Source organism: Nymphaea colorata, chromosome 10 (assembly GCF_008831285.2).
Source record: "Nymphaea colorata isolate Beijing-Zhang1983 chromosome 10, ASM883128v2, whole genome shotgun sequence".
Classification (NCBI taxonomy): domain Eukaryota; kingdom Viridiplantae; phylum Streptophyta; class Magnoliopsida; order Nymphaeales; family Nymphaeaceae; genus Nymphaea; species Nymphaea colorata.
This window is the reverse complement of record NC_045147.1, coordinates 20552637-20578059: the sequence shown is the minus strand read 5'-3', so window position 1 is coordinate 20578059 and position 25423 is coordinate 20552637. Positions and strand designations below refer to the sequence as shown.

The 25423-nt window shown below is 40.0% G+C and overlaps 1 protein-coding gene across 9 annotated transcripts; it reads left to right on the top strand.

Moving 5' to 3' along the window:
* The first annotated feature begins 141 nt into the window (after positions 1–141).
* LOC116262473 (uncharacterized) lies at positions 142–6232 on the top strand. Of its 9 annotated transcripts, none has more exons than XM_050079823.1 (6): positions 142–469; positions 2975–3079; positions 3196–3350; positions 3990–4074; positions 5421–5614; positions 5764–6232. In XM_050079823.1, exons 1-5 carry the CDS (start codon positions 393–395, stop codon positions 5521–5523), a joined length of 525 nt encoding a protein of 174 aa, XP_049935780.1. In that variant the 5' UTR covers positions 142–392; the 3' UTR covers positions 5524–5614; positions 5764–6232. The 9 variants fall into 9 exon arrangements, 5 of the variants coding, with proteins under 5 accessions (XP_049935780.1, XP_049935778.1, XP_049935779.1 ...); XM_050079821.1 differs by having other exon boundaries at positions 5397–5614; XM_050079822.1 differs by having other exon boundaries at positions 3987–4074.
* Positions 6233–25423: the final 19191 nt, after the last annotated feature.

Here is a 25423-nt window from a genome sequence, read left to right as displayed (position 1 = left end):
ACGAGAACAAGTTAGAGACCCAACCGATTTATAAATTGGATTTTAAAGAAAATATTGATTCATGAACTTTTTTTTCCCTTCTGATTTGGCCGTCGCAAATAAATAAATGTTGGCAGACACCACCCAGTTCAGGCCGCTGGACGTGCGAGTGGCGGTTAGGAGCTCTCGTTGGCGGTTACAGGGACTCCCACACACACTCTCTCTCTCTCTCTCCCCCCGTGCATGTGCTCTCTCTCCCCCCGTGCGTGTGCTCTCTCTCCCCCCATTTCATTTTGGTTTTTCAAGAAAGGTTTAGGGCGTCAGCAAGACGCCCCGCCGGAGTTCGAGAAGAACAAGTTCGTGACCCGCCTCACATACACCCTAGACGTGATCGGGCTTCAAGGTCTCCTCCTATGGCTCCCTCAATTTCCAGGAGAAGGACGGTAAGATCACGCTGCGTGCGAAGAAGAGCAAGCTGGAGACCAGCGAGGTAATCGGCGTATTAGAGATCCTCCAGCCGTTTGATGGGGATTTGGTTCCTAGGTACCCAAGGACGTCAAGATGGTACGCTCGTTTTTGGGATGGTAGATTCATCGCCATGCCCTCCCCTTCCCTTTGTCTCCTCCGCTGAGTATAGGTTGAAATGCTTTAAAATGCAATTTATGCATATTTTTTCATAATTTGTTTCAAGATTTTAATGGTGGCAGCCTAATCCCCCTGGTTTACAACTTAACAGCGCACATTTAGAATCCGTGCACAAGATTTTGTTGATGTACATTTATGAGGTCTGATTATGATGATGAAAGATGAATTGGGTGCTGAACCGGTGTATCCTACAGTTGTAAATAACGAAAGCATACATTAGCATGTCCAGCGAGTTGAAAACATGTTGCTTGGTCTGACTCAAAGTGATGGTTGGTGAAGATTTGCTTTCTATTACCAGCTGTCTGGTGCTAATATGGAGGGAACGAAAGATAGAAAAGGCCATGGGTTTTTGTCCTTCCTGTGCTCATTTCTTTTTAGCTCCATTATGCAAAGTGGTACAAAACTTAGATCATGGGATTTATCTTTTCCGTCCTTGCTGCGTTCATTTGTTTGCCTCCACTATGAACATGGTACAGATCTTTTCCTGTCTCTGTCACCAAAGTATTCATTCTTTTATTTTATTATGCCATTAAACATAGATCGCTTTATTGTGTGATAAAATTTTCCAGTTTCTGTGATATGATGTTTTATAGCTTACCCAATAAGGTGGAGGTGGTACTATCGGGCATGCCCTATTGCCTGGACCATATATTGTCTGGTTACTTCACACATGGTAGATATAGACCAAACAAAAGCTAACGTGATCCAAACTCATACTCGTGTATGCCTTTCTTGTTTACTTGATCAAGGCCCCTACCCCCTAGTTAACGGAAAAAACGTTTCTCCTCCATAAAGCTCTACACCTGCAAGATGTTAAGTTGTGTCCTGGTGCACTGCTAGTTTGCAAAAGCAGGTATTTAGATTTGATAGGAGTTCAACAAGATTCCGAACCAGCGAGTTTTATTAGCCCTGCATGGCTACAAAACATTAGGATCTTTTCAAGACTGAATTTCCTTTAAGCTTTGTATCATTTCTGCTGGTTTGAGTTCTCTTAATAACAAAGATGACAGTAAAATCCTTCAGAAAGGGGTGAAGATCCAGCAAGCACCATATAACATTATTAGTTGTCAAATTTAAAATTTTATAACTTTTGGGTACCACGAGATTCTGGGAAGTTTCCTCTCCACATGAAATGCACATTTCTTACATTTGCCATAGATTTTCTTCAATGCGCCCAATTTTACTTACCGTTACCACAATTTTATAGATAGCAAAGTAGATTGCTGGTCTTGGCCTTTTTTCTGCTATTTATGCTTTTGTTCAATAAGTATTTTAACTGTTTGCTTGTTCATAGGGTTAGCACTCTTCTCTATTAAAGGGTTTGTTAATGCGTCTGAAAAATTTGAGACGATATAATGATATGTCAAGACTTTTTCTCGCTTTTCACATAAACAGTTCATGCCATGTATGGAGATTATCATCTCCTTTTCGGAAAGAAGGGGTAACCATTCATTTTTTAGCTTCCACTTCCATTCATGAGACATTATCATGCTCTAAGAATCTGGTTCTTCCATGTTTAACAGTGGTTGGTAAATGGGGATATGATCTATGTCTGGGTTGTTCTTGAATCAGATTCAATATAATGCAGTTTGTGAGCTTGAATATTTGGCCCTTAACATTTCTAATTTGACATTCTTTGAGAGAATGTCCTAAGCAAATCCTTCTAAACAAGTCTTATCGATCTTAACAAGTTTCCGACCAGTTCTTCCATGTATTTCAGAATTATAAATCGAGGGCCACTTTGTCATAAACATCATACTGGAAACCATTTCTCATCTAATCGAAGTTCATCTTTATTGAGTCCTCAAGTTGAATATTGGAAAAATGAAGTCAAAATTCTGATCAGGTAGAAGCAGTAGATTTCTACATTAGATTGCTTCTGTTGTCGAGGTGCACTAGTGTTAGCCTCTGCCTCTGCCTCTAATATACGCTGATGGCAAGATGTGCTTTGATGTTGAAATGGCCACAAATCCACAAGTGCTGACGACTTGGCCAAAATTTACTGATGTAGAAAAAACCAACTTTTTGAGTGGGACGTTAAATGCTCTTTGAAACTTCACATTTAGACAATGATCATGATCCAGATGAAGGCATCAAGAAACAGAGGAGGTTCTCAGTCTACGAACAAAGACACTTTGAAAGAAGCCTAGCTTAAGATTGACAACCTATAGATTCTTTAAGATTGAAAGTGAAGACCTGATTAACATTTATGCCTGTGGTGTTGTGCACTGGGTAGCTGTTTTAATTGCATGGAATTTCTTTTCATCATGGTTTTGGTTGTTGGAGTTTCTCGTACTGATTTGAGTAGGATCTTCTGAACTGATTGCTACAAGTTTACTTCTCCTTGCAGCTCTCTTTCGGCAAATCAGTTTACTACAACATCCCAACCAACCTTAGGAGAGCTAACTCCTTTGACGGACATGTCTGTTGTTGCAGTCTGGTTTTCTCTTGAAAGGTAATGCATGCATTTTTGTTCTCTTTGACAGGGTTTTAGTTGGTTGAGTTGTTGACATATGATGAGATAAAAAGGTGGGTCATGAAGAATCCACATGTTTTGATATTTTTGTACAGAGAAACCCTGCTTAGGATATATTTAACCATATTAGAGTGCAATATTTCCCTTTCACGTTCTAGGGAGGGAAAAAATAAAAGGAAGGAGGAAGAAAGTGACGAAAGAACTACAATTAGGGGCAGAAAGATGAAACCAAGTGAAGACATCTGTTTAGGTACGTAATGTTTTTTTTTTAAAAAAATCTCAAGATGCTATTTAGATCATCAAGTTGTTACTAAATTGCATAAGATCAAAGTATTGATTCCAAACTTTGTTTGACATTTACTTCATTAACAATTCATGACATGGTAAATAGCTAAAAGTGCTCCAGCATGCTTGAGTGGCTTTGTGTTTTTAGCATTATAGTAGTAGGTATTAAACTCTTTGATCGATGCATTAGTTACTTTAACAAGCAGACAAACTTGCCCCGTTTATACATTTTGCAAATGGCAATATGCTGCAGGCAGCAGCAACATGTAGCTTGCGCTAATGGAGGTAGTGCTTTTTAGGACTTTTACTGGCATTTATTAAACGGCGGCCAAACTCATGTCTCTCCCAAACCACATGCCCAATGCTGGTGGGGCGCCAGGAGAGTGCACTTATTAAACGCTGGGAAAGGCAATAAATGTTGTAGTGTAATTGTTGTTTTTCTTGTTACTAGACCCTCTTTTAGTTTTTATTTTGTTATGGTTATGCAATTCACGTGCATCGATAGATTTTTTCTTCCTTGTATCTTTGTTCTTTCTCTTTTGAAAAAAGTTTTAGTGAACTTTTAATATTTAGAAGTTACAATTTTCCATTTTCCACTTAGTAGCACACATCTGGAGCAAATTGATCGAGATGGGTGCGTCTTCTCCGGATTGCTTTTGGGTTTCAATGTTATTCTCAATGAAAAAGTCGTGAGTTGAACATTTTCCCTTCTTGCCCATTTGCTTACATGTTATTGTCTTTGATTTTTGTCTTCCTTTCTTTTGAAGGTTCCGTTCTCTCTCTCTCACCACCTCTTATCTCTTTCTTTGCCTATTGCAGTGATTCTTCATCTTCTTAATAACCTTCTTTTTCTGGTCCCCTTTTAGTTTTAGAGCCGGTTTTGCAACTCGTCTTCTGCACACATCAGTGTCTCTAATTTGGTTTTAGAGCCAGCAACAGAGAGGGGTTTTATCAAAATGTCTGTTGGGAAGCAGGAAAGAAAGAGTATGGGATCAAGAGAAAACGTCCCTTGGCTCGGAGAATCGTTTTTGACATCTCCCACCCGAAAAATTGGTTCATACCCACACCATCCATCCATCATTTTCATCACTCTTTAATTCACTTCATATGTAGAATTTTGATGTTGGTTATTCCAATTAGCTAAACTTACCATTGGAAGCTGCGTTTTTGTTCAGTTTTAAGAGATTCTTGGTGGATAGATGCATGGGCTGAATGTTTCTGAATTATTGAGATCGAAAACTTGTTGCTCCAGTAGGAATAATGAATGACCTGTACATGTCATGCGTTTGGATTATTTTCATTTTAAGTACGGTGCATCTTCTATATTAATTGTCTCGGAAATGCTTGAAAGCTTCAGTAATGAATCATCAGGGCCATCAGTTTTGTAGGCATCAAGTTTGCACGGTAAGTCACGCCACGGCTCCCTTGGGGAAGCCACACTTGCTTATAAGGGCCCCATTTACAGAAAAATGACAAATGATGTTTTTGAATGTTATAGCTTGCAATCCGATTGTTGTCTCAAAAAAAAACTCATGACACACAGTTCTTCATGATTGGAAGACTATGGGTTGTTATTAGATGAAGCAATATTAACTATGTCTGCAGCTTTGTTGACTTTACAGTTTATCACAGTATAATGATGGAATGGAAACTGAAATTCTTCGAGGATTAGGAGAATGGTGCAAAGAATGGATAAAAAAACAAGAAAATTTTAACAACAACAAAAAAATAGAAAGCATGAGAACGAAGGCGTAAATAAAGAGTGCTTTGGTATCATATCGCCCATTACATAAATCTAACCCTGCAACAAATGCAATAATTGTTCCTTGCCATTACCAGCATCCACATCCAAGATCACTGACTTTTGATGACGAGGATAAATTGCCCCAACTTTCTTTTGCATTTTTTCCTTTCCATTTAAATGAACCAAGGCACCGCATTTGTTTAACTGTAATTTTGACTTTCCTACAATTGATATTTTACATTGTTTCTTTCTCAATTTTCTTGATAGCATGTACGGGATGTTTTGTAGCAGATTTGGCATCTTGTTCAACCCAATTGGTTTCTTTCTTCAGCTTCTTGACCGGAAGCCATTTGACATTTCCTTGATATTAGCTTGCGAGTGTATAGAAGAATAGGCTTTTGGGGGCTCCATTTGTAGGTCCACTTGGGTCAAGGACGAAGAATGAATCTGATCTTTGGTTGGTGCATGGGTTCCACTGACGTAAGGTCAATAAGTTATCTGCCTCTCCTTTCTTATGTATTTTGTTATTTTTTGTTTCTCGCTAGCCAATTAAAAGATTTCTTATGTATTTCTTTATTTCGGTCTTTCAACGGAACTTGCTTATAAAATACATGGCGTTACTTTTGTTTTGCAGGATACAAATATTCGAGTAGATAGAACATAAAACCGAGCAAGGATTATATATGTTGATACCAAGACGTGCTTAAATGTTGAAGTGGCTACAAGTTGTGGCGGCTAGCTAAACTTTATTGATGTAAGAAAAAAGCAACTTTTCTGAATGGGACGTTTATTCCTCTTTGAAGCTTCACATGTGGACAATGGTCATGAACGGTTCTAAGACACTCCAAGCTAAGCTTGACAACCTTTGGATTCTTTAGAATTGCAAGTGAAGACGTGATTAACATTTACATGCAAACCATTCAATTGCATATAAACCTGAAGGATGGAGAGTTAAAAAAATCCTATGCTACAGCTAATATAGTGGTATTGATTACAGAGAAATAGCTGAAGTTTTGTTGAATAGGAATGTTAAAAAAAATGTAAATGGAAGGGAGCAACCGGAGTTTCTAGCTGCATAACCATGCACGCTGGAATGAAGTATGTACACCGCATGTCATATGAATCTGCTAGATCATGCTCTTGAACAGATGTCTTATATTTATTATTCGGTTCGTAGGTTGCAACGAGTCTCCAAGGCTACAGCGGTGATTCTAATCACCGGTATATATCAATAACGGTGGTTCACTTCGCCGTTATAAGCCTATAGCGATGGTAGTTTCCGTCGAAACAGATGTTTTGCGGTGTGGAAGGTCACCGGTATAGGGCGCCTCCACCGGTGACCAATATCGCCGGTAGCTTCAAAAGGCTATAGCAAGGAAATACCTCACCGGCATAGGTCTATAGAGGTGAAGGGCACTTATAACGGTGAAGATATTCACCGTTGCAAAGCTACAGCGGTGATCCAAACGGGAGAGAGCGAGAAAAGAAAAGAAGCGGGGAAAAATGTCTTTTGTGTGGGAAGAAGAAAGAGGACGGGATGGATGAAATATTCTACGTTTGTCCTCTTTCTTTGTGCACTGATTCATGTTGTTTAACACACTTAAGTTACTAACTCTCTGCTTCTCACAATTGCTAGGAAAAGCTGAAAAGGAAGCTCGACCTCTGAAGAACGCAGAGTCGGCACATTAATTCGTCTTTTGCTTTGCTTTCTGGTTCTTTTTCTTGGCTTTTTTTTTTTCAAGATTCTCTGCAAAGCTATACTTTGGTAAGTATAGATGATGTTTTATGTTGTTGATATCCATTAGCAGCGCAATGAGTTTATTTGTAAAAGAAGGAGAACGTGTTTCACGATTCATCAAGTAACTTTAATGTCTGATTTTCTGTCTTCAAGAAATACGATAAACAATCTATTCGGTTTGAAGGTTGCCTATGTTGTTATATTTGTCACCTTGACACTTCTTGAAATTATTTATCCAAGAGAGGAAAACGAGTTTCTTGTAGCTTTTATGGGAAAATTGAAGGATTTTGCCTCATAAGTATTGGGCAAATGGTTTGAATAACGCTACACTAATTTGGAATTGTTGGAGTCATTCCCCTTTTAGGAAAAGTTATTCACATGCGTGTTCTTATACAAAAACAGCCATGTGGCAGAAGGATTATATTGTTTTTTTACGTGAATTTGTCACCATATACCTTATGCGTTGCAGAGAAAGTTTGGCACTCCATGCTTACTTTAATTTTTATACCAGATGGAATAAGATACTATGCCCAGTTTCTCTGGATTTAGACATTTGTAGGTTCTTAAAAATTTTGAATTTTAACATAAAATGTTCTTGGAACCAAGTTTAAATTAATTGGAATTTAACTGTTCCCATTTATCAATCCCTGTGGTGGAATCTTTCCTAGATGGGGCGACCGAGGGCTGGAAATAGGTCGGCCTCGAGCTGATCCGAACTTCATCGAGTCCACCATGCATACTCGCATGTTTTGGACTCAAGGGGCAGAAATTTGAGTTCAGAATTGCTGAAATTTGTACCCCATTCTTTCTCTAACTAACTTGAGATCCAAAAAATTTACATCAAATGGATTGGATCTTTTTCTGGATCTTAGACTTGAATCTGCATTGACACATGCAGAATCCATATCATAAGATTTAAAACCAGGCCCCATTATCTTTGCTAGACAAGTCATATGTATCGATGATCGAGTCGCCGTTTGGACTGGCTAGACAAATGCAATTACTTTAGGTTTTTTATTTTTATTTTTTTGGTTGTTCCAATCAATTATAAATTTTGCAAAAGCATGCACAAATTGATTAAGTAATAAAACCACTTTTAAGCCTGGAAGGGCATAAAATCCCATGCAACTCCATATAAGATAACAAGTAATGGTAAGAGCGTCGTATTAATAATTTGTTTCATCACCTAAATTATAAAAGAAACAAGCCATTAATTAAATGAAGCAATTCAAAATCTCAGTTTTCATTTGTTAAGCTTGCAGTGGTTAAAAGGTACCTTAAAGACTGTTTATGGAATATTTAAGGTGAAATCTTGTAGCAATTGTTGGGAATCTAATTATTTAGAACTCAAAAATTAAACAATGCACACATTTTGATTGTAACTTTTATTTTTAGCTCATTTCTCTAACCAACCAGCCAAACTTGTCTATGCCTTGAATTTGAGTTAAGGATTCAAAGCAAACCAGTTAATTCAATAGGCCTTAGAAAACGATAAGCTGATTTTGTGAAACATATATAATCAAGACTAATGTTGTAAATATTGGTGTTCGCTCTCCATATCAATTTACTTATTAATACATAATCGGCACTTATCACTAATTTTATTTTAAATTACAAATAATTAAATTATTTAATTAATTTAAAAAGTAAAAAGCAAAAATTACACAAACCTATATATGGGACTTAGTTATATTTAATGAATAAAATGTTTTTTTGCATGGAACGATGTTTAAGGGTACTGCCCCATATCCAACCCAAGTCATTTGAGACATAAAAGGGAAGGAAGAGACAGAAAAGGGAAGGAAAAGAATGTAACGAAAAAAGAAAAGATAAAGGAAAGTGATCGTTGGGGAAAGCAAGCGTTGCAGTTTCTGCAAGTTGTCTCAGTCTCTCTTCTCTTCTCTCTCTCTCTCCATCTAGCTGTGGTCGGAGGAGGGTTTCCGAGGAGAACCTCTGCCCGAGGAGGGTCTCTGCCCCTTCCCGTGGAGCTCAACCTCACGTTCCTCATGTCCAAGCTGGGGGAGCAAGCCGCCACCAGCATCAACAATACCTACATGGGCAACGTCGTCAGAGGTCTCACCGTCTTCTGACCCATTGACGGCGTCAAGTTAGTGGCAGGTGGGAGCTTCATGCTTATGGTGTTGGTCGCCCCTCTTATCTTGATTGCTTGATTTAATTGCATATACGGTAATGCCTATAAGTGATTTACACAAGAACATATACGATAAGTTTGAATTTACGCACATATGCGATCTGAAAAATATAAGTCTTAAGTCAAGAAAAAGACAGAGGTGATAGAGGAGAAATTCATTGGGTCGCAATAACAAAAAGTGTTTTTTAGGTCAATCGAAGCATGTGATGAAGGGATATCCTTCATTGGAGCATTGTCGTTTAAATTTCATATTTCTTTTGCAGATACTCATTTTTCAATGGTCAGAATAACCGTTAATCAGTTGTTATCAAGCACTTTGGGGCTCGGTCCTGGGTAACATTGAAGAGCAAAGTTGAGGACTGAATCCAAAATGATCTTACAAATTAACCATTTCACACGAATCGAGTTTGCCAACAAAATAACCAGTAAAGGAGTTTTAAGATGCTGCATCAAAAGCTTTCGAAAGAGTAAGTTAGGTGCGAATTGTGGTAGGAATCCCACCTAGTTTATGAAAAAAGTTGATCTTTAATTTCATGTGTCTAACAAGCACAAGCAACTTTCTCGGCATGGTGCATTACAAGGCCGTATGAATGTTAACAATGTTATGGAAATGGCTCTCTCCTGTTTGATGTGTTTCCTTTACTTCCTGCAGCTGGGAAAGCTATTGAGGTTGGAGTAGATGGCGTAATTGTTTGGAATCATGGTGGTCGCCAACTTGACTGTGCACCTGCTGCAATTTCTGCCCTTGAGGAGGTAACGTCGACTCACCTCAAATGATTCCAAAATTGCTATTTCTTGACAAAAACAAGCTTTTCTTTTTTCCTTCTCAAAACAGAGTGCAAGAAAACTTCTATCCATTTTGTCCTTTCCCTGATAAGCTGTTAACACATTTGAGAGATGCATGATTCCCCTCCCTGTTGGTCTTCCTATTTCAAGCATAGGTTGTTCAAGCTATCGCTGGTAAAATTCTTGTTCTGCTTGATGGAGGAATTAGGCGTTGGACAGGCATGTTGAAAGCCTTGGCTCTTGGTGCCCAAACCATTCTGGTCATCTCTCTCTTTCTCTCTGTATATACATGCTCGATGTGGTTACCCGTTAGCTTTATCAATTCGTTTTGCTTCGTTATGTTTGAAGATATAGCAGGAATTCATTAAGTAGTGGTGTATAGCAGGTTTTAGACTTTCTCATTTAGGACATGCATGGTGGTTTATGCATTTTGTTTTTTGGTGTTATTGCTAAGAGGGTTGCATCTTAGCAGATTCTGTTTGTGCTATCTAGCCAGGGGTGTAGTCTATGGTTTATCATACCTTTGGATTATTTTTAGATAGTAAAACCATAATTTGAGTCATATTCTTAGGACCTTTGTATGCATATGCATGGGCAGAGAAATCTTGGGGAGCCGTTTGTTCCATTTGGTCTTGAACACGAGCTTTGATCAAAAGCATTTCAAACCATTCAGTCCAATCCAACTCAGTCTTGAAAGTGGCCTTTTAGTTGGCTAGAAGAGTGAGTTGTTGGTGTAGGCATTTTTTCTTGGTGATCAATGATCAAACCCTCTGCAAGGAAACCTTACGACATGAGAATTTGGGGAATTTTGTCCACCACAAGGCTCTACTTTTATGAGGAGACTTTGGGGAGAACTTGTTCCTTGTGTTGTATCCTTTTGCAAAATCATCATTTCACAAAGTCCTTGTGCAACCAGAACACAAAACTAGTCAAAACTTTGGTGGATAGCCTCACATTTTGAGTCTAACACCCGTAGTTTTCAGTGTCATTTACCCAATGATTTTATAAATTTGGCTGCATATGATTAGTTTATCTGGGCTTCCTTCGAGAAAAGAGAAGAGTTTAACTCAAACCATTTGCGAAATTTCCACTCATTTGATCACCTAATCTTATGGAAACTGGTTACCTTTTGATCAACCTTTTGTGTAAAAGGCTCTGCTTGTATGGGGAAGTTGGTGAAATTCGTTCTTCTACAAACCAACCCATCTTGTTTTGAAATCACCCTTTCTTTAGCGAGTAGAGTTCCATCCTCCTTGTGACATAACATTTGATGTCAAAAACTTTTGTAAAAGAGAAAATTTTACATTTTGCTTAAAAGCTTTTTAAAATTGTCTTCTCACACAATATTATGTCTTTGCTTTATCTTTAGTACCTCCCCGAGTGAATGGAGAAAATTTCAAGTTCTTGTTAGCAATCAATGGAAGAGGAAAAATGAAAAATCTTGGATATGTGCAATCAAGAAAAATCCTATGAAGCTGAGGAAGTCAAGACTAGGAAAAGCCATTGACTTTGGTAATTAAACATCTACAAGGATTTAGGAGGAAAATATCCCGAAAGAGAAGCCACAATGCTCTATAAGATCTTGGCAGGTAGCAAAATGAGAGTTGAGAGATGGGCTCGGGGCTTGTGTAGTCGTTCCTCTGGGTCAGTAATCAAGAGTACCGGGTAGGCATATAGGTGATTTATGTCTATTCCGTGAAGATAATGACTTATGAACCTTTTGATCGTCGAACACCCGTAAGTTGAAGCGGGTGGGACACGTGATAAAGCTACACATACCCACCAAAGCGGTGGAGCTTCGTAGTAGCCTTTGGGGTGGTGAGGTATTCCCTCAAAGGTGAAGGTCGGCCTGAAAAGAAAAATCAAAAGCAAGAAAAAAAAAATCAAAAGGCAAAATGTCGAATGTAAAAAAAAAAAAGAAGCAAAAAAAAAAAAAAGCAAAAGGTGCCTGCCAATAGATGAAAAGCATGAAGGCTGAACTCGCGGGAATTGAATGTGACAATCTTTTGTGGATGTGCAATTACGGGGTCAATATCTTTTCCTCTTTTTGATTACCTACGATGTTGAGGGTGATTCTTTTATGTTCATATTTTGGAAATTGAATGAAATCCCTTCTAGAGATTCGATGACATGGATGCGAAATGAATCTTGGTGCTTGTATGGTACTATGGATAAACGAAAGACATGTTATTTGCACAACACAAGCACTCAAGCTTATGAGTTAAATTGACCATTTTGAACTATTTCAAAGTAAAAACTTGACATCTCTTGTTATGTTTCGAGGCCTCCTAGGCATATGAGGAACTAACCAATCCCCTTGGTCTTCAAAGATCTTTGTCGTTTCATTACCAAACCACTAGGCCGTTCTTGGAATGGATGAAACTCCTCAAAGACAGGCCAATTATGCTTAATGTGACAATTTGTCCATCTTTTCCTCTATCTTGGGAGAGTCAGATCATTTGGGAACCTCACCCATTATTCTCTCTTAATTGAGTATCTGGTTTTCAATGGCATAACTTTGACTTAGGGTTGAGACTGTCATAAAAAACCTCTTATCTCTTTTCAAAAGAGCTGGTCGATTTTTTATTTATAACATTTTTGTCAAAGTGTTATGGGTTTTGTCCTTGGCTTCATCCAATATGTGTATTGGCCTTTTTGCAATAGGTAGTTTTGCAAAATATAGTGTTTCTTTATTATCCGAGGTAAAAAGGGGGTGGAAAGCCCCATATCTCTTGCCTAACCCATCTCCACTAATCGATCTTTTACTCATCTACCCCGTCCTTTCTTCACCCTTCTTCCGCTTGGTTGGCGTATGCTTTTTTCAATAACAAAAGTGAGCAGCCAAGGGTGGAGGTATTCTTCATAGTCATCAACTATCAAGCGGTGCCTTTGCTTCAGCAGGGTCCTTCATGTCTTTAGACCAGGTTAGTACTCAATTTCTTCTTGTGTCATGTTAGTTGAGTAGATGCCTCAGGTATTGTACTTGTCCGGTATAGGTCAAGGTTATTGGTTTCATTTGTTTTCAGTATGATCATATTCTTTCTTAGTTAGATTATTTTAGTTTTGTCGAGAATTGTTGGTTTGATTTATAGTAGTTCAATTGTTTTATTTTATTTTCTGCTTTAGTGGTTTTCCAGCATAGTGCTTGTCATGTTGATTTTCACTCCCATTGTGGCATGGGTTGTTTAGTCACATAGTTGCTTGGTTTTTTATTTTTTCTGTCTTTGCTCAATTCTTTTGATAAATAAAACTTGATCAAGTTCTTGGGTCTACTGGTTGCGTCACATTCTTGATGTATTCTTTGAACTGCATATCTATATTGCTTAAGTTTGTAGGTTGCTTGATTGAATATCTATGACAGTTGGAAAAAGGGGGCAGGTTTTTAGTTGGATGTTGGAGTTTCTTTGCCCATATTCATTTATTTAAAAGAAAATGAGTGGCTTTGGGGTTGCTTGATTGAATATCTATGACAGTTGGAAAAAGGGGGCAGGTTTTTAGTTGGATGTTGGAGTTTCTTTGCCCATATTCATTTATTTAAAAGAAAATGAGTGGCTTTGGGCCTTGCTTCTCAGAAGAGACTTTTGGTGCATGCACATTGACGTTGACATGAGAGGATTTCACTTGAACTGCTTGGGGAAACAGCGAAAAAGCATCTGCAGGCATAAATAGAGAGGGACGTTCGATCAAGAAGCTGCACCAGCAGTATAGTGAACTGCCCTTCTCTTTCTTTTCTGTTACAGGTTGCAGAGGGGAGGGACACACACAGTGAGAGCAGGAGAAAGCTCCATTCCTCATTCAATATCAGATACCAATGGCTACTCTGAACAACATTGCTCATAGTTTAGAGCATCTTAATCACGGGCTGCACTGGGTTTGCTGCAAGAGTAATGAGAGCAACATCTCTCCCTCTCTCTCTCTCTTTCATATGTGTATATTCATGAGTAGTTCATGATATGCTGGGTGCAGTATTTATGGAGAAGATACTGAGGGTGCATCCACGGGTGAAGCACTTGTAACTACTAATGCGTGCCCTTGATGTCAAATCTGCCAAACATCACTTGGACACCCAGGTAAGAGATTGGAATGTGAACGGGTTACGTTAGATCCAAAGCAATTGGAATAGAGTGTATATATATATATGTGGTTTGTTTGTTAAAGGAAAGGGTTTTGTCTTGGTTGTTCTGGGTGAAATGGGAATCATTAGTGATAGGGTTGCCTCCAACTCTCTTCCCCATTTTTTGTAATTAAAACATGGAATGTGATATAGTGATTGCAAATGTTAGAAATTGTATATGTGATTATTGTATTGTCCTACTAAGAGACTTGATGGATTGATGCCCTGGGGCATGTTAGAAGTTAGAACTTATTAGTGGTACTCCTGATGTAGAATGATTGGCATATGGAGTGTATGTCTTTGGGAACAGATGGGCAATCAGAGAAAGTGAACCTTATTGAACTTGGTCCTGAACGTGGAACTCTCTTGACTGATATTGTTTGTGTACCATATCATGCCGTAATTTTCTTCTATTTGGTTTACATTTCAAGTACACTTCAATCAATGATTATTTTGTAGTTGTGGTTGTCGTTGGTATTTCAAATTTGCAGTATGTGGCATGTCAAAATTTGATAAATTCCAAAGACCATTACATATACGCGTGGTTGAATGCAGCTTTACATTTAAAAAATGTTCAGCATAGTGTGCAATAAAGTGTGTGGATGAGGAGGTTCCTGAAACTTGAAAGTGGTAGCAAGAGGACCGTAAGCATGTTGTTGGAGCTATTGTATCTTCACATGCTGCTTTGGAGCAGGTCCTCCCGCTATAATCTGTAAGAAGCACTTTCAGCATAGAATGACGTTTCGGTTTGTTTTAATAGCATGCATCATCTCAGAAGAGGTAAACCCTTTTCGAGAAACGTTCTCTCTCCTAGGGTAGAGGCGATCTTGATACGTTGGAGGGGGCAGCTGCCGGCCGCAGTGGGCCTCTGGCCCAGTAGACGCCCCGAGGATGGGAGAACCAGATGTAAGCCGAGAACCCATGGTGCTGCTGGAGGATTGCAAGGAGCAAAGGTAAAGCTGTCGGATAAACTTTCTGAATGGGTGATATCCTCCATAGGGGGCTCAAGGCAAAGACAGGGCAGAGGCGACCCTGAAACGTTGGAAGGAGGAGTTGCTGGCTGCAGCGGGCCTCTGGCCCAGCAGACTCCCGAGGATGGGAGAACCAGCTGAAAGCGGAGAACCCATGATTTTGGGTGATAGTGAAGATGGTGCTGCTAGAGGTAAGGATCTGCCTTCTCCTTACAGTCCGAAAATGGGGAAATAGTGGGCGGCTATTGTGGATGGAGATAGCCTCCAGACAGAGATGAACATGCCCCGACTGGAGAAGAAAGAGGTGGCAGGGAAGAAACACCTGGTTATCTCTCAACAATCATATGAAGTCATATGCCAGCCGTTTCGCTTCAGCGCCATAGCAACTCTAGTGGGAGGGGCTGGGAAAGGTCGGCTCGACTATAGCTTCATCTTTGCGGGCCTTCGCAGCTTATGGCAGCTGCTGGTATCACAGACCTTAAGTTCACCTCCGTTGGGAAAGGTATGTTCCTTCTCCGCACAACTTCTGAAGCTAATTTGAAATTCATTTTGTCGCCTGGTCGATGGTTTGTGGGAGGAAGACTGCTTATTGCTAACCAATGGCATCCTGGAATGCCTATGCGGATTGAGAGTTCCAATCGTGTCCGAATTTGGATTCGCTTGTGGAATGGTGGAATCCTCGGGTGTTCACGGATATTGCTGATTTAATAGGTGGTACATTCGTGGAAGCTGACGAATATACTAGGCACCTCCACTGGTTTGGTTTTGCCCGCGTAAAAATCGACATCCCGCTTGGGTTTAGGCCAACACCAGAAATTGAACTAGAAGAGAAATTGAACTAGAAGTAACAGGTGGTAAAACTTTTGTTCAATCTATTGAATACGAAACTAAGGTCAAGTACTGTCATAAATGTGGATCCACAACCCACTTTGATGAATACGAAACTATGGTCAAGTACTGTCATAAATGTGGATCCAAACTTTGATGGCTCTGATGAAAGAGGCTCCCAAGGGGACAAGAGCACCCTTAATGCCTGGCAACAAGTTAGAACTCCCAAGAGAAGACCCCAATCCTTTAAAGGAAAACCAGACTCTAAACCAGATTCTCACCCGGAACACCACAAGTTTGAAGCTCTCTCAAATATGGTGGAGGGGACAGAGGTTGAGGAAAGGAATTTCCGTCGCTCTGAAAAGGGGTCGCTCTGAAAAGAGGGGAAGGGGCGGGAAGGGGAACAGCCCCTGAAGACAATCATGGGCAGGAATCAAGCAAGTTGGTTGCTGCTAACAACGAAACCGATGGTAATCGTTAAGGCTATTGATTTCGAGAGAAGTAAGGATGGGGCATGAAACTCCTTGCCCATGAAGATCTTATCTTGGAACGTCCGCGGGCTGGCCTCTACTCCAGCCCAACATGAGTTCTTAAGTACTCTTAGGTCTACGAAGTCTTCCATTGCTTTTGCTATTGATTCCAAGCTTAACACTGAACCAGATTCCAGACTATTGTCAAATCTCCAACATCCATCTTTCGGGACCCTTGGCGCGCATCATTGGCCTCTGGGATCCGACGGTAGTGACTCTCCAAAACTGGTATGCTCATCCCCATTGGATTGTCGCCCAGTTTTATATCCCCTCAACAGGTCAAACTTTTGTTGTTTTTGGGGTTTATCTACACACTATTGATTTTAGAATAAGGAAGACCATGTTCCCTATCCTTCTTGATACTTTGAACCGGTGCAGTGAGGCTATTATATGTATGGGCGACTTTAACGCAGTGCTAAACAGCAATGAAAAAACTGGGAGGGCCCCACCACTCTACGCCTGCATTGCCTTATCAAACTTTGTCACCTCATCGGCGTTAACTGAAGTTCTTGCCAAGATACGAAATTCATTGATAATAACCAAAAATAATGGATGTCCAAATCGACAGATCTATGCCGAATGCTGGCGATGGATGCCAATGGATCAATATTGATGTCTGCATTTCAAAGCGTAGTACTCAACTTGGGACGTACCCATTTCGCATTTTCAATACTGGATGAACATGGCAGGGTACAAAAACCAAGTTGATTCTGCATGGACAGTGGACATTAGAGGCTGCGCAATGATTAAACTCATTTACAAACAAGTTAAAGATGTGGTGCAAAGGTGGAGCCAATGATCTATCCCCCATATTGCGGATATCAAATCTAAACTTAAATACCTACAATCTCAGATTGGAAGTGGCCACTTTCAGGCGATAAAGGAAGAGTGCAACCTCAAGCGACAACTTTCGGTGCTCCTGCACCTAGAAGAACGCCTTTGGCGCCAAAAATCCAGAATCAAATGGATCAAGGATGGAGACCTCAACACCAAATTCTTCCAAGGAATCGCTAATGGAGGCGAAGGAGGAACAAGATCGACATTATCTCCCATGGGGGTCAGCTCCTAACAGACATGCCTGATATATTCTCAGCTTGCATGGACTTCTTTGTCAATCTTTTAGCGAATGTTCAGGGTGATGGGTGCCTACCGCATTCTCTCGCTCCAGGCCTACTGTGTCTCTAGAGGAGAATGCTGACCTATTGAAACCTATCACTACAGAAGAAATTCAGTGGGCAGTAATGGAGGCAGATAAGGATTCTGCGCCGGGCCCAGATGGGTTTGGTAATAATTTCTTCCAGTCCAATTGGAATACTGTGAAGGAGGCCGTTTCTGCGGCTATCACTGGGTTTTTTCATTACGGCAAGCTGGTTAAATCCATTAACAGGACTCACATCATCTTGCTGCCCAAGGAGCAAGGAGCTAAGCAGTTGGACAAATTTCGCCCTATATCCCTCTGTACTAGCACAATGAAATTTATTACCAGGATCATGGTCCAGCGAGGATCATATCCAATAATCAAAGTGCCTTCCTACAGGGAAGATGCATCCAAGACACAGCCAGGAAATTGTTCATGTTTTCCAAAATAGGAAGAACCAAGCGGCTTGTGTAAAGATTGATTTAAGCAAGGGTGTAAAGATTGATTTAAGCAAGGCTTATGACAGAGTCAACTGGGACTTCCTGAAGGCTGCCCTCTGCCACCTAGGCTTTCAAGAATTATGGATTCAAAAAGTCGTGACTATTGTCACCTCAGTCAAATTGGCACTTCTCATCAATGGCAAGGAAGGGGGGTGGTTTGAAAGGTCTTAGGCAAGGCGACCCCCTCTCCCCCTACCTGTTTATCTCAGTCATGGAGATGCTCACTCGTAGCATCCAAGCGCAAATCAATAGCCGGCAAATAAAAATCCCGCCTATGGGGGCTGGACTTACCTCCCCTTCTTCCACGCTTTATGCGGACGATATTATTTTCTTCATGGATGGAGTTACAAAACTTACGCCATTTAAAAGTGTGTCTAGATGAGTTCGCCTCCTGCTCTGGCCTGGTTATGAATACTGCCAAAAGTACAATCCTCCCATTCAATATGGACAGTCAAGTGTTAAATCGCATTGAGCATGAAATGGGCTGGCGTCAAGGGGCCCTCCCCACCTTGACAGAGGTGCAATGCAGACAGCTAATCCTTCGGTCCTCCCAAAAGCTTGCACTCTGGAAACAAAAATGTCTCTCGTTTGCAGGCCGTCTGTGTTTAATCAAACATGTTCTCTCCGCAATGCCTAGCTATTGGATCCTAGTTGCTAATCTTCCTGCGGCAACTTGCAAACAATTGAACAAAATGGCAGCTGATTTTCTGTGGGGAGATATGGCAGACCGTAAAAATTACCATCGCATGAAGTGGTCAACTCTCTGCCTCCCTAAGTTAGAGGGAGGCGTTGGCCTCAGAGATATCAAGGAAACTAATATGGCCAACATGGCTTTTTTAGTTTACCGAGTGTTGCAGCAGGCCTCCCCTTGGGCTACCCTTGTCAAAGGGCGATACTGTGAGGGTGTCCGGAGCTTGGCGTATGGCGTTGCGGTCATGGAGCAAGGTGAAAGAGCAAGTCGTTTGGAAAATAGGGAATGGTGCCTTGGCAAAATTCTGGACAGATCATTGGGGGGTTGATCGACTGATAGACAAGATTCCCATATCTCACCTTCATCTATCCCGTGTTCAGAGATCATTGAGACGAACGGGGAGTACATAAGAGGCTTCCTTACCGGTCTTAAAATTCTTGCCTCTTTGCCTACGATTCAGGTGGAACAGCCGGATGTTCTTACATGGAGGAATGATAATAAAGGGGAGATCACTAGGCGCGACATATGGCAACGAATACGTAAGAAAGGCAATGAGTCCATCGATAATATGCTAGTGTGGAAAGGAAGATGGTGGTGTACTTAGGCTGTGCTGACCGTCTTCCAACGGATGAGTTAGTGAAAAAGCAAGGTCGTCATCTAGCATCAAGGTGTTATGTTTGCAAGCAAGCGAGTGAAGATCTTTTTTTTGAATGCAAGGGTGCTAGACCCATTTGGGCTTGCATCTATGGCAAGTTTGGGCGTACTGCTCCATGGCATTGGAGCCCTCAATTCTTAAAGCAAGGACTCATCAGGTGGCACAAGCAAGGCTTCAAAGACAAAACCTTGGATAAATGCTGGAAAGACAGTTTCCATTTGGGGATTTGGTTCATTTGGAAAACGCGCAACCAGTTTAAGCATAGAGGAGATATTCCTATAGGCAATGTGGCCAAAATTGTCTGGTCACACTGCTGCGATCATTGGTGGACGTATCAATGGACTATATCGCAACGAGTTAAAACTCAAAACTGGTTATGCACAGGGATCTTGTGGAGCAATGGAGCAAACCGAGCAGATACATGGGTGGAAATCAGCATTACCTCCCTGTTTATGGCTGGTAGAAAAGGGGTCGCAGGCCTCATTAGAGACACAGCGGGCCGGTTTCGCCACGGTCTAGCTTGCTGGTTTGGCAACATGTCTGAATGGTGGGAGACCGAGATACTTTGGAATGTATCGGGTACCTGGTTAACTTAGAAGATAATCAAGGGCGTATCTATATACTGGCCAATAGTGGCGATTGGAAGCAGCAATTCCGCAGTACCCTAACAGCAGGCGCAACACTGTCACTAACCCTATGTTCAGCAGTCTTCTCAATAGGATTGTTTTTTGCAGGAGATGGCCTCTCGCTGAAGCCACCAACCTTTTGATGTCCATTCCGGACAATGGCATGTATACCAGATGGAATCCCACAGATGACATGTGGGATCCACTTAAAGAAACCAATCATAGATGATGAGGTCCTTCTGGACCAATTTTTGTTGTATATACCTCTTATTTTGTTGAAATAAAAGGATGGGGGCCTAACCCCCAAGCAGCCGTTGTCCGGAATAGCATGCATCATTAGCTGTTTACTGTCTTGCAAACTTTTTGTTTTGAAGAAGGCCTGAGACAACAAAAGCTTGATTGGTATGTTTTGTGATGTCAAGTTTTTGTGCTTGCCATGCCATATCCCATGTAACCAGGCTACGTGCTTTTGATATGCTTCTTTGTGGGCTTTATTTTTTTAGGTTAAATCATTTGATTGTTTATCTCACAGTGAAAAAGTTTCCTTTTAGAGATTTTCCCCTCTTTTGAACCATAAGAGTTCTACAAGGGCCTCGTCACATCTACAGTGCACATGGAACTACTAATCTATGCATATATGCCAAATTGCAAAATTGGACTTTCTGAATGCATCTCTTTATGTAAGAATGTTGAATTCGAGTAAAATTGGTGACTTTTGCCCTTTCGACCAGAAAATCCCATCTTTTCAGCATGCGGATGCGCTGGTCTTTCAAGTGGTGAGTATTCTCTGTTATCATCCACGTATTGTTCGGCTAGTTTGCATTTCTACATGTTAATATTGAGACAATGTTAATAGGTAGGTACTTACGGACTTCCTTCGATCGACAATGAAAAAGTAAACATTAGAACATGGGATCTAGGTAAATCTAGAATATATAAACATTTCAAGAAAACCCAAAATGGTTTTATACCTCCTAAAGGGTCCAACCATGGGTGGAAACCTAGTCCTTTTTCCAATATTGTTTTACGTACCGTCGAAATTGCTTGGGAATGGAAGGAATCTGCATACTTAGGTGGTGAGTTTATTCCTGTTGGTGGTATTGCTTACTACATACAGCACCATCAAGGTGATTATTTTGTTTATTCATTCCCATGCATTTAAGTGATGTGTTTCGGTGCTGTTTTACCTATGTTTCTCCAAGCAATATTATTCAAATCTAATAACATGAAGATGCATTGCAGCCTGGCAGATATGGCAGCCAATACATTCCATGCTCTTTTCTTTATTGTTTTTATGCTATTAGCATTTGCACTACTCTGAAAGACTTGGATAGAAGTATCTCGCTCCTCTGCTAGGGATGTTGGCAGGCAGTTGATGGTGAAGACTGAAGAGTTTTTTTCTTTGATATTTCTCATTTATGCCAATTTTGTTAGTCTCCAGTGAGCCTTTTCTTTTGTTTGTTTGTTTGCCTTTTTCTTGCTTTGTGTTTTTTTTTCCTGGGATATAGACACACTGGGGTTAGGTACATATAAGACTGAGGTTTGTTTGCTGAGATCTTGCACTCTTGACTGCCATCAATTGCTTACAAGAGTTTGGTCGTTATGGTGTCCTGACCGTCTGATTTAAAGTTCTTGGTTCAAAGTTTTCCGTGGCTACAGGAAAACATGAAATAAAATTATCCCTGTCAGGACAAATGATTTGTCAACAATGTTTCTGCATGGGAGTTTCATACAGAGGCCAACTGATTTGCTTAGCATCCTATAAAATTTGGCAACCCTGCTCTAAAGTTAAGCTAAGGTAAGCTTTGCTGGTGAGTGACATTAAGGCTGTCTTTGATTGCCTGGAAATGGTTGGAGCAGTTCTGATTTTGGGTATGCCTGGCTGAAAGGGCCCATCTTACTATGGAGGTCATTAGTGATTTTGGGCTGGTTGGTCGTGAATTAATGGTGTGGTTGGTATCAATTAGTTCGAGATCAGATTATGGTCTCACTTTAGTACTTGGTTGAAGTGACTCACTTTACTACTTGGTTAAAGTAACGTCTATCTATCTATCTTTTAATTCCTTAACGCCCCGTTGATTCACTGATCTGTCCTGAAATTAAAGGGACCCTCCTTGAAGTTTGTCCCTTCTCAAATTAGAGATACCATATGTCGAACCTTTGGGAATCCAATTAAATAATCAGATTGAGCTGGGGTTTTTTAAGCTATGCTTGGAGCTACAATGTTTGGAGTTGGGGCGTTGACCTTATATTTCCTATTAAAAAAAATGTGCAGGGAGAAAAAGACACGACAAAAGTTCCAAATCCTAACAATGGGCTCTTCCCATATTCCAAAAGATAGATGCTGTTTTATCAGCCTTCGTATAATTTTGAACCTACAGAGGCCTAAAGAGGCCGAACACCAAGCTCATTAAGAAGGTAAACACTCCAGCTCCAACATGGTGGCACTGAATATGGATGCTGATGAACATGATCATTTAGGTGATGAACATGATCATGTAGGAAACAAAAGTTAAACGCTCACCAGCTCCACACCTTCTATTTCTTTAAATAATACCATGCTGGTGCACACATTTGCTTAATGAGCTTGGTGTTGACCTTTTTCTCTCTTTCTGTCAAATCCTTTTAAAAATTATAGGCATCTCTCTTTTGGAATATGGGAAGAGCCCGTGGAGGGTTCTCTTATTAGGATCCAAAATTGGGTTTTCTCTCATGTCCGCACTTCCTGCTGTTGGTTTACCTAATGAGGGAGAGGGGAAGGAGACAATCCAAGGAAAATGGAAAGCTTATGGACAATGTGAATGCCTGGAAAAAGCCGCTTACTTGTCTTCTGCATCGTCCTACAACTTAAAGTCTCAACAGGTAGGATCTGATCATGCCAAGAGAGTACGTTTCAGGGAATTGAACTCTCTTCTTCAGTTCAGACGGGAATCATGCTGCCAAGGGTGCCTTTCTATGAAGACTTCTCCAAGGGAACTGTTGTGATATTTCTGTGTGGTAAGGTATGAGCAAAAAACAAAAGCACGGAAAAAGAAAAACTGTTTTTGTTATGCATTGTTGCTGTGAACGGCATCAAATTCTTGCATTCTTGCTTAGGTAACACGCTACTCCCACTCTGAAGTGTTGTCACATGCTGTTGTTCATTCCAAGAGAGCATTTGGTTTATCAGATACAGGAGGATTCACTGGCTCTGGCAATTTATTGTTACTGCAGATTCCTAGATTGGCTGTATGGTGGCTTGGTTCTGTTTTCCTTCATATGTTGTTATGACTGCCTTTGCATCTGTTGATGCTCTCTCAACATGTTTTCTGACGTTACACCCAGTAGTGACTCCTGAAAATAGGAAAGAAAACAGGCAAGGTCATTTTTTCAAGGTCCTTACGGCTTTGCGATTGTTTCTTATAATGTCTACTAGTTTCATTTACCAAGTGATAGGTGAACTTTTAATATATAATTAAAAGTTATCCATGCAACTTAAGCTGCCCTCATTATTAGTGCACATAGTCCATACCTGTAATATATCTGTTTGTGTATGTGCGTGTGTGTGTGTGAATGGGCTTGTGTCTCTTAATTGTCCTCAATGTTAAGGATTCACATGTATTTTTTTCGCTTCCTAAACATTTAGCTGTGAATTATTTAATATCAGTATTTTACTAACGAAAGCATGTTCTCGATTGTACTAATTTAACTAAAATATCTGATTTCGTAATCATGATTTTAGACTTTTAGTACTATATAAGTTGTTTTCTCTGTTAGAAAGTAAGCATCATCTAAAATCTAAGGCATGTTTTACACATTTGTAAAATTGGTTAAATGATATCTGGAAAAATCTGCTCTTTAGGCTGCTTAGCTGTTAGTTAATCGGATGAAGACATTTAGAATGTACATGCTGCGCAGCCACATGGTCACTTAAGCCTTTTGTCTGTCATTTGGGAATTTCTGGCCGCTGCAGTTATGATTATGAATTTTGATTGCCTCTGGATCTATGTTTGCCAATGCTTCCTATTCTAGTGATTCCACTCTTTCCCCCATATCACTTCACAGAGACAGTCATGCCTTTACTTTGTTAATTTATTGCTGTAAATTATTTTTTATTTAATTTTCTGTTTCATCGATTTGTTTACATGGCTTATTCCTACTGAAAACTTTTGTTACACTGATCCGTATATCAAACCTGTCCATGAGATGAACTCAACCTTGATGCAACCAGTTTCATGCCTTTTTGGGTGAAGAATCCTGATTATGACTGAGTTGACTTTTCATGAATTTCACATTCTGCTTACTTACTTGTGGGTTGCCTTCTCTTGCATCTTTCTAAAAGAACCTAAAATTTTCTGCTTTTGGCTCCTACATTGATAAGTTCGTGTGGTACTTTGCTGTCGATTTAGTAGCTTTGGTCTTGCTGGATTGTCATTTTATATAGATGAAGAGTTGTTCGGTGAACTATATCCAAGTACAGTTTCAGCCCTTTCCTGCATATTGGTTGAACATGTTTATTAGTGATGTCTGGTTTTAAATGGATAAGGTGGAAACTCAAACTTGGCATTTATCCACTAAATTCAAGAAAGTACTTTGTGTTCTAATGTTTTTATGCAACTTCTGCATGCAATATGCAATATCATAAGACGGACAGCAAGACCAATATTTGATAAATATGTTGGAAAGTTTCATATCGAACCTTGCTGGGAGATAGGGAATCTTAATTTTAATTATCTTTCCTTTGCCTTTTTGTTTGTAATCCTTTTAATATTCTTGGGAGAAGAAATGACCCAAACGCTAGATCATGTTGTTTATAGCATCACTGGATTCTGGCATTTACGTTTTATAAGATATGGGATGATTTGATGTTTGTATTACTTCTGTCATGATATCTTACAACTATGAAACGGTTAAAGAATGTTTACAACAAAAGTACTGTTAACGGGATACACAATTCTTGTAGTTTGAATTAAATGTGCCAAAATGATGTGGCTGGCTAATGTTTTCTAAACATTTTAGCAGCATTTGAACGAAAACAATAATTTTAAACATTAAGTACAAAAATCATGTGGTGTTATCCAAGTCCTATATTAGAAAATATTGTTATTTCCCAGCTAATAGAACTACATTTTGAACTTGGATCGACAGGGGAATTGGAAATATGTAGAGCCAAAACTGTCAAAACTGCTAAACCGCATCTGATCCATGGATTGACCCGATCTTTAAGTCTATTTAAGGATAAAAAAGGAATTTATAGGTAGAGCATTTGCTCTTTCATGGGCAAATAAATGACATCTAAACTCCCCCACCCCACCGCCCCCTACTATAGAAAGGTCCAAGAACAATTCTGAAAAATGAGGGAGGAGTCTAAGTTATTCGAATATGAATTTCATTTACCAAGGTTGAGACCAAGTTAAACTGAATAATATAACTTAAATCTGATCACATATTGTCAATTCCATATGGAGCTTCGGATCCAGATTTAAATGGCATTATCTGGATTTCAAATCTAGGGAGTGGCACATTACTCGCCAAAATGTTGACCGTGTATCGATTGCCTCCGTTTCTTGCTTGGGGGCGGGGAAT

What these genes read in the sequence shown, in the direction of transcription:
- LOC116262473 (XM_050079820.1), top strand. Translation starts at nt 393, where the DNA reads ATGGCTCCCTCAATTTCCAGGAGAAGGACGGTAAGATCACGCTGCGTG. An exon ending in GCAAGCTGGAGACCAGCGAG is followed by an intron (nt 470 to 2,974) that starts GTAATCGGCGTA and finishes TTCTCCTTGCAG; the next exon opens with CTCTCTTTCGGCAAATCAGT. An exon ending in TTATTCTCAATGAAAAAGTC is followed by an intron (nt 4,075 to 5,396) that starts GTGAGTTGAACA and finishes TTTTCTTGATAG; the next exon opens with CATGTACGGGATGTTTTGTA.